General features: G+C 44.1%; 1 protein-coding gene across 1 annotated transcript in view; it reads left to right on the forward strand.

Moving 5' to 3' along the window:
* LOC134660507 (protein PAT1 homolog 1) overlaps positions 1-15,805 on the forward strand; it is a 37,170-nt gene extending 21,365 nt beyond the window's left edge. The window contains exons 8-17 of the mRNA XM_063516279.1: positions 669-816; positions 1,491-1,581; positions 2,334-2,458; positions 5,864-5,977; positions 7,544-7,666; positions 8,745-8,903; positions 9,962-10,105; positions 12,938-13,113; positions 14,717-14,819; positions 15,451-15,805. Coding sequence (XP_063372349.1) covers positions 669-816; positions 1,491-1,581; positions 2,334-2,458; positions 5,864-5,977; positions 7,544-7,666; positions 8,745-8,903; positions 9,962-10,105; positions 12,938-13,113; positions 14,717-14,819; positions 15,451-15,753 — 1,486 coding nt within the window. The 3' untranslated portion in view covers positions 15,754-15,805. The remainder of the gene's footprint in view (positions 1-668; positions 817-1,490; positions 1,582-2,333; positions 2,459-5,863; positions 5,978-7,543; positions 7,667-8,744; positions 8,904-9,961; positions 10,106-12,937; positions 13,114-14,716; positions 14,820-15,450) is intronic.
* Positions 15,806-16,593: the final 788 nt, after the last annotated feature.

Consider the following 16,593-nt stretch of genomic DNA (forward strand, 5'->3'; position numbering starts at 1 on the left):
CCTTCTTCAGGCTCGCGGCGACTGCAACTCGTGCACTGATCGCGCCGCCCGCCTTGTCGCTCGTTGCGCGTTTAATTTAGCTTTCGGCACAGAATAAATTACAGTACTAGCTACAGAAGATTCACTCTAATAAAATGCGTCTGTTACGACAGATATGACCGTTAGGTGGCGCAAGCGCGAGCAGGCGTCCGTTCCGTAGCGGTGCGCGACAACTGCTATGACTAGACACCTAAATTGGTGTGGGCCGCGTGTACTTCTAGCGACGCGACGAAATCGCGGAGTGAGCCACGCCTGCTCTGATTCACTCTGAGACGGCAGAGTTTTTATCCGCGATTTCGGGGTTGGTACCATAATAAGGGCTGATTTAGACGGCGCGCCAACTCGCATGCGAGTTCTCGCGTCGTCTAAATGAGCCCTAAAAGTTGTTGATTATGACCTACATATTTACCCCTCAAGGTTTGGTCAAGGATACACCCTGTAGGGCTAAGATGGCCGGCTCTTTATCATTTGTCACCATGGCTGTCACGTTCTAGCAAATATGTAAGTGCGAAAGTGACGCATAGCATGACAGGTGATAAAAATGCGACCATGATAGCTGGTCTGTATAGCGTTGGCTATATTGACAGCACGTTGAGATTTATTACATGTATCTCGTACACTCGTTTCAGGCATATGAACGGCGATGACGTGACATCATTAAGCGACACGGACGAGTATAGCGGCCTTATGACGCAGCGCGAAAAGCAGTGGCTGATCAACATACAGATGCTCCAGCTTAACACTGGCACGCCTTACATCCACGACTTCTATTATACGGTGAGTGACGAGTATGGCGGTCTTATGACGCAACATACAAGCAGTGGCTCATCAACATACAGATGCTCCAGCTCAACACTGGCACGCCTTACATCCACGACTTCTATTATACGGTGAGTGACGAGTATAGCGGTCTTATGACGCAACATACAAGCAGTGTATCATCAACACACAGATGCTTCAGCTAAACACTGGCACGCCTTACATCCACCACTTCTATTATACGGTGTGTGACGAGTATAGCGGTCTTATGACGCAACATAACAGCAGTGACTGATCAACACACAGATGCTTCATCTAAACACTGGCACGTCTTACATCCACGACTTCTATTATACGGTGAGTGACGAGTATAGCGGTCTTATGACGCAAAATACAAGCAGTGTGTCATCAACAAACAGATGCTTCAGCTAAACACTGGCACGCCTTACATCCACGACTTCTATTATACGGTGAGTGACGAGTATAGCGGTCTTATGACGCAACATAACAGCAGTGCCTTTAAGGTTCAATTTAGCTTGCACTTTCAGGAAATGTGACTTCTTCAAATTAATAATCAAAGCTGTATAGGGTGGAAATTTCAAATGTCGTAAGGGACATACGACATCATGTCCCTTACGACCAAGCGTTGACTTTACTAGCGTGTATAAATATTTTTTTTTGTTTATATACAGGTGTTCTTGGAAAGGCAGTCGCAGAAAGAGAAAGAAGGAGTGAAGGAGGCTCACAAGGCGAATCAGCAGAACCATCCATTCTACAGCGGGGGTGAGTCACCATACAGATCATCACTAAATAGTATAAAACAAAGTCGCTTCCCGCTGTCTGTCTGTCCCTATGTATGCTTAGGTCTTTGAAACTACGCAACGGATTTTGATGCGGTTTTTTTAAATAGTGTGATTCATGAGGCAGGTTTATGTATAATTTGTTAATCCCTGCGAAGCCGGGGCGGGTCACTAGTACATAATAATTGCATTGTCCTGCTGATAATAATTGGCCTGCTCTCACGAGCAACAGGGCTGGGGCTATAGTCGCCACGCTAGCCCGATGCGGATTGGGGATTTCACACACACTTTTTAGGGTTCCGTACCTCAAAATGGAAAAACGGAACCCTTATAGGATCACTCGTGCGTCTGTCTGTCTGTCTGTCCGACCATTCCCCCCCCCCCCCCCCCTTTATCTCCGAAACTACTGGGTCTACAATTTTGAACAAAAAAACAAAATAGTTCTTTATCTATAGATGACAGGAAAACCTATTAGAAATGTGCAGTCAAGCGTGAGTCGGACTTAATGTCCGGTAAACCTTGGAACGCGAGTCCGACTCGCACTCGGTCGGTTTACGGTAACCCTTAACCACCATCCCACAAACACGGGGTTAAGCGATTAAACCGTTAATCAAGTATCAAACTGTACTGGTAACCATGGTAACTCCAGGCTTAATCGGTTAACCCCGGGTTAGTGAAATGGTGCATGTGGGCCTAAGGGCAACACACACGTTCTAATATTAGCTTGTTTATTAGGTGTAAAGCAGGAGTCCCACGGGCGCGAGCGGCACAACTCGAACCGGCACAACTCTACAAGCGAGGACGCGCCGCCGCGCGCTTACGTGCCCACACAGTTTGAGAACTCGCTAGGAAAGCTGCAGGTACATACATTGTAAAGCAGGAGTCCCACGGGCGCGAGCGACATAACTCGAACCGGCACAACTCCACAAGCGAGGACGCGCCGCCGCGCGCTTACGTGCCCACACAGTTTGAGAACTCGCTAGGAAAGCTGCAGGTACATACATTGTAAAGCAGGAGTCCCACGGGCGCGAGCGACACAACTCGAACCGGCACAACTCTACAAGCGAGGACGCGCCGCCGCGCGCTTACGTGCCCACACAGTTTGAGAACTCGCTAGGAAAGCTGCAGGTACATACATTGTAAAGCAGGAGTCCCACGGGCGCGAGCGACACAACTCGAACCGGCACAACTCTACAAGCGAGGACGCGCCGCCGCGCGCTTACGTGCCCACACAGTTTGAGAACTCGCTAGGAAAGCTGCAGGTACATACATTGTAAAGCAGGAGTCCCACGGGCGCGAGCGACACAACTCTACAAGCGAGGACGCGCCGCCGCGCGCTTACGTGCCCACACAGTTTGAGAACTCGCTAGGAAAGCTGCAGGTACATACATTGTAAAGCAGGAGTCCCACGGGCGCGAGCGACACAACTCGAACCGGCACAACTCTACAAGCGAGGACGCGCCGCCGCGCGCTTACGTGCCCACACAGTTTGAGAACTCGCTAGGAAAGCTGCAGGTACATACATTGTAAAGCAGGAGTCCCACGGGCGCGAGCGACACAACTCGAACCGGCACAACTCTACAAGCGAGGACGCGCCGCCGCGCGCCTATGTGCCCACACAGTTTGAGAACTCGCTAGGAAAGCTGCAGGTACATACATTGTAAAGCAGGAGTCCCACGGGCGCGAGCGACACAACTCGAACCGGCACAACTCTACAAGCGAGGACGTGCCGCCGCGCGCTTACGTGCCCACACAGTTTGAGAACTCGCTAGGAAAGCTGCAGGTACATACATTGTAAAGCAGGAATCCCACGGGCGCGAGCGACACAACTCGAACCGGCACAACTCTACAAGCGAGGACGCGCCGCCGCGCGCTTACGTGCCCACACAGTTTGAGAACTCGCTAGGAAAGCTGCAGGTACATACATTGTAAAGCAGGAGTCCCACGGGCGCGAGCGACACAACTCGAACCGGCACAACTCTACAAGCGAGGACGCGCCGCCGCGCGCCTATGTGCCCACACAGTTTGAGAACTCGCTAGGAAAGCTGCAGGTACATACATTGTAAAGCAGGAGTCCCACGGGCGCGAGCGACACAACTCGAACCGGCACAACTCTACAAGCGAGGACGCGCCGCCGCGCGCCTATGTGCCCACACAGTTTGAGAACTCGCTAGGAAAGCTGCAGGTACATACATTGTAAAGCAGGAGTCCCACGGGCGCGAGCGACACAACTCTACAAGCGAGGACGCGCCGCCGCGCGCCTATGTGCCCACATAGTTTGAGAACTCGCTAGGAAAGCTGCAGGTAACCATAGAATAGGCTAGATCAGGGGTCTCTAAACTTTTTTACCTGACGGCCATATTGTGCCTCAGAATTTCGCGTCGAGGCCCAGGGGGTGTATCTGGTTGCTGCTGTTAGGGCTGAACATCTGGAGCCTGGTTCCCGCGGGCCGGATTGGAACGCTTCGCGGGCCGTGGTTTGGAGAGCCCTGGGCTAGATGACAAATTTTCATTTATGGTATCAAATGTCTATATCAGCGGTTCTCAATCTTTTTTTTTGACGGAACCCTTTTGGAAAGCGAAATACTTGATGGAACCCTACAATACAATAAAACAATAGTTTTTAGAAGTGTATTTTTTTATTAATAAGCATAATAATTATGCTTATTTTATTATTCTAAATTCTTGCGGAACCCCTGCAGGGGTGTCGCGGAACCCTAGGGTTCCGCGGAACACACTTTGAGAATGGCTGGTCTATATATATGGGACCCATTGAATTAAAGCAATACAAAAGTCAGAAATGATAGTCAAATACCGACACTCGTACACCACTCGCGAATCGCTCTTTACAAAACGATATGTGAACGTGACGTCACGGTCACAGTGCCCATCCTAAAGTATGTATAATGTATATATGTAGTTGCTTTAAAATCCTTTTTTGGACAAAATGTAAGGAACCGAATGTACCCTTACTTTTTTCCTTTTTGGAAGTCAAATAAAATCTAAAAATTTGATACTTTCAGATCCTGTATTTTTGTATTATTTCCATATATAATTTTAATGTCCACATTATTGTGATAAATTGCTCGTTTGCTATCTATTTTACTAGATTTTGTTATAAAATTCAACATGTGTCATCATCCCTATTTATTTATTTAAACTTTATTGCACAAAAGAAAAACGTATCGTACAAAAGGCGGACTTAATGCCAAAAGCATTCTCTACCAGTCAACCTTAAGGCAAAGCATAGAGATTGCCTATTGACCAATCGAAAGCGCGGAGCAAGTACCAGGGCCTCATGAGTTACGAGAAGGTGTCGTTGACCAACCGGCCGGGGGCGCGGGGCGCGGGGGCCGGGTCGCGTACGAGTATGAAGGTATCGCGGCTGCTCGCGCATCTTAGCTGTATACTTTTGGTTTTTTTACTATTTTAGTGTTTAGTTATATTTTTTTTCTCAAAAATGGACGCCAAAGTTGCCGGTTAAAAAATAGGTCGCGAAGTGCGTAGTTTATGGTCATTCAAAAAATTAAAAAGTTAAAAACATTGCAGTCTCGATTTCGGGACTGCAATGTCGCATACAAATTCCATTATTTAACGAGTTCCAAACTTTTTAAAACTTCAAATGGCCATATCAAATGAAGGCATAGGTCCCTTAAACAGCCAAACAGATGATCAGCACTTATTATTATAAAGCCTATAACAGACTATCGCACCGCACCGCGACCTTGGAGCGTCGCACCCATAAGTGAGAGCGAGAAACAGATATCTCTTTCTCGCTCTCACTTATGGGTGCGACGCTCCAAGGTCGCGGTGCGGTGCGATAGTCTGTTACAGGCTTAATGTTGGTACCGCGACTATTTAGGTGTCTCAAATAGTTTGGCGTATTTTCAGCAGAAAAATACACTTCTTTTTTTTTTAAAGGCGGCAAGCTAATTTTTTTAATGGTTGTACTTTTTTCTGTGTAAATGAATGGAAAATTAGAACGTTGCTTCTGTAAGTTCTGTAAAATATTTCTATTTCTTGCACCATTTTTGAGAAAAGCACTATATATGACTCGGCTGGAAGGCTGCTTGCTGGCTTCGGATTCAATTAAACGGACTCCCAAGGTCGTCCGTTTAAAACGAATCCTCAGCCTGCAAGTAGCTACTTCCGAACCTCGACAATAATGTACTATATAATATGTATGCTAGTTTTAAGGTATTTATGTATGGGCCACTAGTTGCCTGAAACAAAGATTTCATTAATTAATTATGTGTCTGTTTGTAGTGCGGCAGCGTGACTGCGCCGCGTAAGATCATCGACGTAGAGCTGGTGAGCGGCGCGGAGCCCGCGGCGCCATCGCGCGCCAACAGCGTCGCCAGCACCACCAACCCTGCCGAGGTAAGTGCGGCTGGGATTAAACAACTGTCGCTTTCCACCAGAAAAGGGCCCTTAAGCTTTGGATTCCTCCGAAAACGGTGCCGTCATATAGCGGCAGCAAAAGACGGCCGTCTTTACGGTGGCGACATGTGGAAAGTACCACGGCGTCATAACACACCGTCATCCACCAAGGTCAAAGCGGGAAATTTGAAAAATGTAGGCGCGATGGGATAACGTCCCATAGAAAATTTGAATTTCGCGCCTTTTCCTACTGACAAGATTTGCTTGATCATCTATAATTTACTTGGAGGATGAAATATCATCAGAAGAGGAAAATAATCGTAGTACGGAATCATTTATTCAAATCTCGTGTCATTTATTCAAAATGGCGTCACCGCTATCTAATAAAACGTTCACGAAACTATCGACACCGTCATGGCGGCCGTCATCTTACGTTACGTTGACAATCAACGTAACGTAACGCCGTCTAGGAAACCGCGCCACCTTGTTTACATAGACAACGTTCTAGTGACGTCAGTCAACGCTATATAGCGGCCGTAATATGACGGCACCGTTTTCGGAGGAATCCAAAGCTTTATGCTTCAAGTGCGATAAAAATCGGTTTTCCTAGGATAGCGGTGCCGTCATATAGCGGCCGTCTCCATACTAAATATTAAGGTCAATGTGGCTAATTCCGTCATAGGGGCTATTCCGTCTACTAGCGTTTTTCTCGAACAACGAACAAAATTGCTAATTTCGTCGACAAAGCAGCGATTGCTTTTAGTTTCAGCAATCAAAAGCAGATGGGTTTTGTTTCCTGCGATTGAACATCAAAGAAATATTTATATACGCTCGTGGACGGAATAGACCCTATGACGGAATTAGCCACATTGACTTTACGGCTAAATATGGATGTCGTAGTATTTGTATGGAGACGGCCGCTATATGACAGCACCGCTTCCAGAGGAAACCAAAGCTTTAGGGGTCAATAACTGTGGCTTTCCACCAGAAAAGGGCCCTTATGCTTCAAGCGCGAGAAGGGGTCTATAACTGTGGCTTTCCACGAGAAAAGGGCCTTTATGCTTCAAGTGCGATTAAGGGGTCAATAACTGGCTTTCCACAAGAAAAGGGCCCTTAAGCTTCAAGTGCGATAAGAGGTCGTCCATTTATTACATCACACGAAATTTCGATTTTTTGGACCCTTCCCTCCCCCCTTGTCATACGTAGATAGGAAAAAGCTTGTACGTACTGTCACATTTGGCGTGACGCCCCCCCCTCCCCTATTACAAATATAGTCTGTCAAGCAGGATACGTCAGTAGCAATGTAAAGCAAACTAAAGTATGGTATCCCTAGGAAACGAACAAAAAGCAGCAATGTACATCGAACAACGATGAAATGTAAACAAAACAGTTCCACAGATAAGATATAAATGACACGCGATTTTCGAACAATTCGAACGTAGTGTTACTAACCCGCGATTTTTCAAATTTACCGCCCTTTTCTACTGACAAGATTTTCTTGACCAAGTATAATACTACTACTACTAGGTAATTCTAAAATATATTAAAAAGTTCTGTTTCTTTCAGGTCCCTCGGGAAATGCGCAGAACGAAGCAACTACTATTGGACATTGAGGCACTATATCTCATACTGCTTAGGCTTGAGGAGCTGAACGATCCCCTGGCGATATCCAACGCGCTCATACTCAAGGTATTTATAATTTTTTTATATCATAGGTATTGATATTCATTAATAGAGAGCGGATTTGAAGTAGCGATCTCAATATTTATATGGATATGACTGGTATATATATATTTTTTTACACACATTTATTCATTTATTTATCTTTCCTCTTACGTTAGGTTATTTATAATATGAATATAAAAGTAAAATATAAAAACACTTACAAAACAATAAAAAATACATATAAACACATTTATTTATTATTATCATGATTTTTGCCCAATACTTACAAAAGCTTCTAAAAAGGTTTTTACCTTTTTGTACCGATAAGTTACATTATTTTTGTGTGTAGTAAAAATAATAAATTATACCAGTCATATCCATATTAATATTGAGATCGCTACTTCAAACCCGCTCTCTATTCATTAACAATGCCATTGACAGATTGACAATTTGTGATACTACTCTCATTTTAATAGAAACAACACTGAATTGTCAATGTCAGTGACTTAATAATTTTAATAAGAGAGAGAGACTCTCGCTAGGTGGTTGGATCAAGGGTCAGATGCAGAAGGCGGTGATCTTGGACACGGCGCGGATAGTCCGCCGGTTCCTCTCTCTGCGGCCCTGACCACCGGCAGCTTGGGCCTTGCCCCGCTGCTGGCAGCACCCTAGGTTAGGTTTTTTATAATATGTTTATAAGTATTTTGTATTGTTTTTGTAAGTGTTTTTGTATTTTATTTTTATATCCATATTATAAAATAACCTAACTTAAGACCAAAAATAAATAAAGAGATTAATAAGACGATTTGTTTTTTTTCTCGAGTAGTCATGAGCAGGTCCATCTTCTGGTGCCAGCTTATCGTTGAATTTTGGGACACGTTGTATATTTTACTTCAACGTAACTTCCTATTTATGTATAAAATCTCTATAGGGAAGAAATTACAAGTACAGATACAGATATTTATTGGTAAAAGAAACATATACATTTACACTATTCTAGAATATCAAAGAAATGTTGTGAATGCTATGTGATATTTTTATTTTTAGTTATACCGGTAACGGTACCTGATTGTAACTCGTGGTATTCGCACACCCGTTGCAGGAAAGAGAAGAGAAGCAGAAGCAGCTAGAAGCAGCGCAGAAGGAAGCGCTTGAGAACGAGCTAGAAGAGGATTCCAACGTGTTCTTGAGAAATATCGAGTCGGTGCAGCGGAGGCCTAAGCAGGACAGCCCTAAGAGCGAGAGCGTAGATAAAAGACAGGTTGGTTTCAGACCTTTTTAACCTTTTCGCCGTACTTGGCTTCAGACCTTTTTAACCTTTTTGCCGCCAATGACATGATATGACGTCATTACTTGGATTCAGACCTTTTTAACCTTTTTGCCGCCAATGACATGATATGACGTCATTACTTGGATTCAGACCTTTTTAACCTTTTTGCCGCCAATGACATGATATGACGTCATTACTTGGATTCAGACCTTTTTAACCTTTTTGCCGCCAATGACATGATATGACGTCATTACTTGGATTCAGACCTTTTTAACCTTTTTTGCCGCCATTAACTTGATATAAAGTCATTACTTGGTTTCAGACCTTTTTAACCTTTTTGCCGCCATTAACTTGATATAAAGTCATTACTTGGTTTCAGACCTTTTTAACCTTTTTGCCGCCAATGACTTGATATAAAGTCATTACTTGGTTTCAGACCTTTTTAACCTTTTTGCCGCCATTGACTTGATATAACGTCAGTACATTTCGTGCCCCCCACACACAATAGGGTATTTGACTACTAGTCAAATCATATACTTTTTTCAAACAGTCAAAACGATTTTGTTACTATGTAATTTATATGAAACACTAGCATGTGACGTCACAATCAAATTACCTACTCTTTATAGTTTTATACGGGTTTTAAAATACAAATTATGTCTAAAAATAACTGCTGTCTACGTTTCTCTACTAATCTTCTGGTGCTTTATTTCATGCATGGTGTAAAGTAATTTATTTTAAATTCAGTCAAATTCCCTATTAGTTATTGTGTAATATAGGCCTTACTTGATAGCATACACCAGGGCTCCCCAAACCCCGGCCCGCGGGCCAAATCCGGCCCGCGAAGCGTTCCAATCCGGCCCGCGGGAGCCAGGCTCCAGATGTTCAGCCCTAACAGCATCAACCAGACGGCCCTCGCGAAAATTCTGAGGCGCAATTTGGCCCTCAGGTAAAAAAGTTTGGAGACCCCTGGCATACACCACAATACTTGTAGAACGATAACTTTTTGCGCTATAAAGTCCTTGGAATTTAAAAATATTACCTTCCAGGTGGTGAACCTAGCAGTGAATCAGAAACCGCCGCCAGTCAAGAACCTTCTGGACGAAAACAAAGACGAGCTGGTCGACAAAATGTTTGCCGGCTTACTGCACGCGGATAGGCTCGCGCAAATGCTCACCGTTAGAAAAGGACGGGTGAGTCGAACCTCTCTCTCTGTCTTAGATCCTTCAGGTGAATTTAGCTGTGAACCAGTAATCGCTGCTGGTTAAGAGCCTTCTGGACGAAAACAAAGACGAGTTGGTCGACAAAATGTTTGCCGGCTTACTGCATGCCGACAGAGTCGCGCAGATGCTCACTGTTAGAAAAGGACGGGTGAGTCGAACCTCTCTCTCTGTCTTAGAGCTTTCAGGTGAACCTAGCAGTGAACCAGTAATCGCTGTTGGTCAAGAACCTTTTGGTCGAAAATTAAGATGAGCTGGTCGACAAAATGTTTGCCGGTTTACTACATGCCGACAGAGTCGCGCAGATGCTCACTGTTAGAAAAGGACGGGTGAGTCGAACCTCTCTCTCTGTCTTAGAGCTTTCAGGTGAACCTAGCAGTGAACCAGTAATCGCTGTTGGTCAAGAACCTTTTGGTCGAAAATTAAGATGAGCTGGTCGACAAAAGGTTCGCCGGTTTAAAGCACGCGGACAGGGTGGCGCAGATGCTCACTGTTAGATAAGGACGGGTGAGTTGAACTTCTCTCTCTGTCTTAGAGTTTTCAGGTGAACCTAGTAGTGAACCAGTAATCGCTGCTGGTCAAGAAACTTTTGGTCGAAAATTAAGACGAGCTGGTCGACAAAATGTTTGCCGGCTTACTGCACGCGGACAGACTCGCGCAAATGCTCACCGTTAGAAAAGGACGGGTAAGTTGAACCTCTCTGTCTTAGAGCCATTCAGGTGAACCTAGCAGTGAACCAGTAATCGCTGTTGGTCAAAAACCTTTTGGTCGAAAATTAAGATGAGCTGGTCGACAAAAGGTTCGCCGGTTTAAAGCACGCGGACAGGGTGGCGCAGATGCTCACTGTTAGATAAGGACGGGTGAGTTGAACCTCTCTCTCTAGCTTTTTAGGTGAACCTAGCAGTGAACTAGAAACCGCCAGTTAAAAACGTACTAGATGAGAATGAAGCCGAGTTGGTCGACAAAATGTTTGCCGGTTTACTACACGCGGACAGACTCGCGCAGATGCTCACTGTTAGAAAAGGACGGGTGAGTCGAACCTCTCTCTCTGTCTTAGAGCTTTCAGGTGAACCTAGTAGTGGACCAGTTATCCCTGTTGGTCAAGAACCTTTTGGTCGAAAATTAAGATGAGCTGGTCGACAAAAGGTTCGCCGGTTTACTACACGCGGACAGACTCGCGCAGATGCTCATTGTTAGAAAAGGACGGGTGAGTCGAACCTCTCTCTCTGTCTTAGAGCCTTCAGGTGAACCTAGCAGTGAACTAGAAACCGCCAGTTAAAAACGTACTAGATGAGAATGAAGACGAGTTGGTCGACAAAATGTTTGCCGGCTTATTACACGCGGACAGACTCGCGCAGATGCTCACTGTTAGAAAAGGACGGGTGAGTCGAACCTCTCTCTCTGTCTAAAAGCTTTTCAGGTGAACCTAGCAGTGAACTAGAAACCGCCAGTTAAAAACGTACTAGATGAGAATGAAGCCGAGTTGGTCGACAAAATGTTTGCCGGTTTACTACACGCGGACAGACTCGCGCAGATGCTCACTGTTAGAAAAGGACGGGTGAGTCGAACCTCTCTCTCTGTCTTAGAGCTTTCAGGTGAACCTAGTAGTGGACCAGTTATCCCTGTTGGTCAAGAACCTTTTGGTCGAAAATTAAGATGAGCTGGTCGACAAAAGGTTCGCCGGTTTACTACACGCGGACAGACTCGCGCAGATGCTCATTGTTAGAAAAGGACGGGTGAGTCGAACCTCTCTCTTTTTCTTAGATCCTTCAGGTGAACATAGCACATGCATCAACCAGTAATCGCCGTCGGTTAAACTCATAGACAATCCAACCTTTAGACATAGCATAGTCGCGCTACCCCCTCTGCCACACATACGGTAGCGTTACTCCATCTTCGAGTCAATCCCGTGCCGTGATTGGTCCGTGTCTCTGAACGGACCAATCACGGCACGGGACTCGCTCACCTCGTCCCCCCGCACCCCCGTATTTTTGGCAGCATCGGTTTCATGAAAGAATTGGTCTAAGCTCAGTCTAGAGGTTGGATTGTCAGTGGTTAAACTAGACGAGTTGCTCGACAACATGCTCTCTGGTTTATTGTATGCGTACACTACAGACTTGGGGTTTAGTCAATTTATGTAAGAATGTTCTGTAATATTTAACATCGTTACAGAACATTTCAATGTCGGATTTGGGGGAGGGGGGGGGGTCATGCCAAGTGTGACAGTACCGTATTAACGACTTATGTTGCTGTATGAAAAAGTGTGACAAGAGGGTGGGTTTAAAAGAGTCTAAGTTTTGTACTGAAAACAAGGGGTGGACTTAAAGTTTTGACACTTTTGACCGGTAGTGTATGTCAGGGATGTTGCGGGTGCCGATTTTTTGACATCCGCGGATGCGGATGCGGATTTTTAAAGGCTCACATTCGCGGATGTCAAGATAGTACCATAAAAAACGTCAAATATTACATTTTAGTATTTTTTATTTCAAATAACCGGCCAAGTGCGAGTCGGACTCGCGTTTCAAGGGTTCCGTACATTAAGTCCCACTCACGCTTGACTGCTCATTTCTAATAGTTTTTTTTGGTTAATGACTAAATTACCTAGCAGTCTAGCACTTACGCCGATGCTAAGACGTTCCTCTACCGACCTGTTCCACATCCGCATTAAATCCGCATCGATTTTATGCGGATGCGGATGTTGAAAATAATGCGGAAGTTCCGCGGTTGCGGATGCGGATATTCGCAACATCCCTGGTGTATTTTGGTTCCCTGTATCGTGATGATTAGTAATATCGTGTTGCGCAGGCGCTGGTGGCGCGGTTCCTGGCGCGGCTGGGCGCAGGCGCTGGTGCGCACGCGCAGGCGCACGCGCAGGCGCGCGGCGTGTGGGCGCGGGCGCTGCGCGCGCTGCCCGCCGCCGCGCGCCGCGACCCCGGCCCCGGCCCGGCCGGCCTGCAGCAGCTCGCGCCGCACTACAGGAAGTGAGTACGCACCTATACTTGGTCATAGAGAAAAAAAACCGGCCAAGTGCGAGTCGGACTCGCGCACGGAGACTCCCGCACCATCAACAAAAAATAGAGCAAAACAAGCAAAAAAACGGTCACCCATCCAAGTACTGACCCCGCCCGACGTTGCTTAACTTCGGTCAAAAATCACGTTTGTTGTATGGGAGCCCCACTTAAATCTTTATTTTATTCTGATTTTAGTATTTGTTGTTATAGCGGCAACAGAAATACATCATCTGTGAAAATTTCAACTGTCTAGCTATCACGGTTCGTGAGATACAGCCTGGTGACAGACGGACGGACGGACGGACGGACGGACAACGGAGTCTTAGTAATAGGGTCCCGTTTTTACCCTTTGGGTACGGAACCCTAAAAATACATTGATTGTTCACTCCATACATCAGTTTTAGTACCAGACTATTAGCATCTAGCGTCGAGTAGCGGAACTATCAATCCTGCTACTTGACAATAGATGTAGCACCGACCGGAAAATCTTATGTTGTTGAGCATTAGACTTTCCGGTCGGTGCTACATCTATTGTCAAGTAGCAGTACTGATAGTTCCGCTACTCGATGCTAGATGTAGACACTGAAATTAATAGTCTTTTTGGTACCAAAACTGATGTATGGAGTGAGCACTCTTGTCTTACTATATTTCGCTATGACTTAGTCAAACAAATCTTGTCAGTAGAAAAAGGCGGCAAATTTCAAAAATCGCGTATTAGCAACTCTACGTTCGAATTGTTCGAAAATCGCGTGTCATTTCTATATTATCTGTGGAACTGTTTTGTTTACATTTCATCGTTGTTCGAAGTACATTGCTGCTTTTTGTTCGTTTGCTAGGGATACCATACTTTAGTTTGCTTTACATTGCTCCTGACATATCCAGCTTGACAGACTATACATTCTACACCAACGATTCCCTAACTAGAGTACACGAACCTAAAGGTTTCCCTATCCATTGTAAAATATATGACAAGTACAAGTGACGGCTCACTTAACATTGAAAAAAAAAAGAGCCGGCAGAAGTGAAAACTCAATCACTATTGCAAAATGTCTGCAGCACTATGTATAATTGAGGTTAACGCCATCTAGCGTTATTTCGTCGCATTACTTGAAACCCCTAAGCACATCACTGTTAGTACTCGTGTTATATTAATACCAGTTAGACCGAAACTCGCTAGATGGCATTTAAATCAATAAAGAAAAACTCGAATGACATTGAAGTAACAGTTTTTCGATCAGGTCACGTGACCGTCTTACGTCTTACGGTCACGTGACACCTGTTACCAGTTTAACCTAATAATGATGATTGTAACAGGGATCGTAACCGGTTTTTTGCAAAAACTTAGAACTAACCATATTTTTCGAAGTATTTTATACTCGAAATGTAGGGACTCGGTTGTGTTTTTAGGTTACGACTTCGTATTATTAGATTGCCCAATTAGAAATGAAGTAATTAGCAAAGAACGAAAAAATACCGTTTCCGTTCCCACACAAAAAATACCGGTATCCGATCCCTGGATTGTAATATGCCTACTTGAATAAACTATCTTTTATCTTATCTTAATTGTTAACAGATACATCCAAAGCTCAACAGGCTGGAACCCAATCTTGGAGTCGTGTGGACTACTGGCGGAAGCCCTAGACCCGGCTAGGACGCCCTACGCACTCACGACCCCCGTAAGTTACTCCCCAAATAAATGTAAATCAACCTTTTCTCGAAACCAGGGTTTAAAAGGATAATTATCATTATTATCAATGATAGTTATCTTGATAATTATCATGATTTTTATCCCTGATAATTATCGATTTGATAATAACCTTAAATTTAAAATATAAAAATCGCGTAAATTTTTTTTCTATCAAAGAATTCAACGATAATAAATATAGCACGATCCATACCTAGGATATTTATCGGATAATAATCACGATAATTAACCAAGACTATAATTGGGTACTTTCCTCTACTTAAAATAAATTATTTCACACCATGCACGAAATAAAGCACCAGATAATTATTAGAAAAACCTAGATAGCAGTTATTTTTAAGCACAGTTTCTATTTAATAAATCGGATGGAAGTATAAAAAGTAGGTGAGTTGACTGTGACGTCACTACACACGTTTTCATATAAATTCCATATTAGCAAATCGTTTTGACAGTTCTAAAAAAGAAGCTGATTTGACTATTAGGAAAGTAGCCAATTATCTAGATAATTTCGAACCCCACATCGGCTCAAGCCCTTATGATTTTGGCTAAAGATGGTTGTATTTTTTTGTATTAACAATGTTGTATTTGATCTTATATTTCAGTTAACCCTAAGCTGCGTCTGCGCTTTAATAGAGAAGGCGTCCCTCCTCGTCAACACCCCCGAGGCGACCTCCAACGAGCGGCAATGGTACAAATTCCTAAAAACCCTCGCTCGCGCGCTCAAAAACACCACTCTAACGGTCGCCAAACCCGTCACACCGCTCCCGGAAAACAAACTACTATTCCACTTAAAACAACTAGAATCTAGGACCACTATAGAGATCCTGCAGAGAGGGAAAAGCGCTGAATTCGCTGATCTATCTAAAGCTGATGTGACGGAGCAGTTGCTAAAACATCTGTGCTGATGGTTCATGTCGTGCGTCATAGTTAGCACGTTGAAAACACTGGGGATAAAGATGGAAAGCGCATCTAAGCTACCGGAAAACAAATTACTATTAAGTGATGAAATACTAAAAAAACATCTATGCTGGTGATGGTTACTTTCATCGTGCGTCATAGTTAGCACGTTGAAAACACTGCAAATAAAGATGTAAAGCGCATCACTAAGCTACCGGAAAATAAATTGTATAGTAATTTAACTTGTAACACTTGCATCGTGCGTCATAGTAAGCACGTTGAAGACACTGCGTCCTGGGAATAAAGACGCTACCAGAAAACAAATCACTATTCCACTTGAAACGGCTAGAATGTAGAAGCACTATAAAGATCCTACAGAGGTAAGAATGCTGAATTTGCTGATTTATTTAAAGCTGATGTGACTGGACAACTAATGAAACGTCTGCTAATGATGTATCGTGCGTCATAGTAAGCACGTTGAAAACACTGTTCTGGGATAAAGACGAATATCGCGGACAGAAAATAAGATACCATACAATAATTTGAGACTACTAGAGTCTAGGACGGATAAGAGGTCCTACAGGTAATAATGCTGATAGTAGGTGTTAGCGTGCGTCACATTTAGTGCGTATGTCATCTATACTAAAAAGAAAAAACATGTACTGAAAATAAATTGCGTCATAATTAGCATCTCTTGTAAAGACGAGAAGTGCACGAAACAAATGATACGAACGCACGAACGTACCAAAATCAGAAATTGGTGTGAAAATATCTTAATTTCATCATTATTACAAAACAAAATATTTTGGGAAGTATCCGTGCGTCACAGTTGGCTTTTAATATCGGAC

Source organism: Cydia amplana, chromosome 27 (assembly GCF_948474715.1).
Source record: "Cydia amplana chromosome 27, ilCydAmpl1.1, whole genome shotgun sequence".
NCBI classification, from domain to species: Eukaryota; Metazoa; Arthropoda; class Insecta; order Lepidoptera; family Tortricidae; genus Cydia; species Cydia amplana.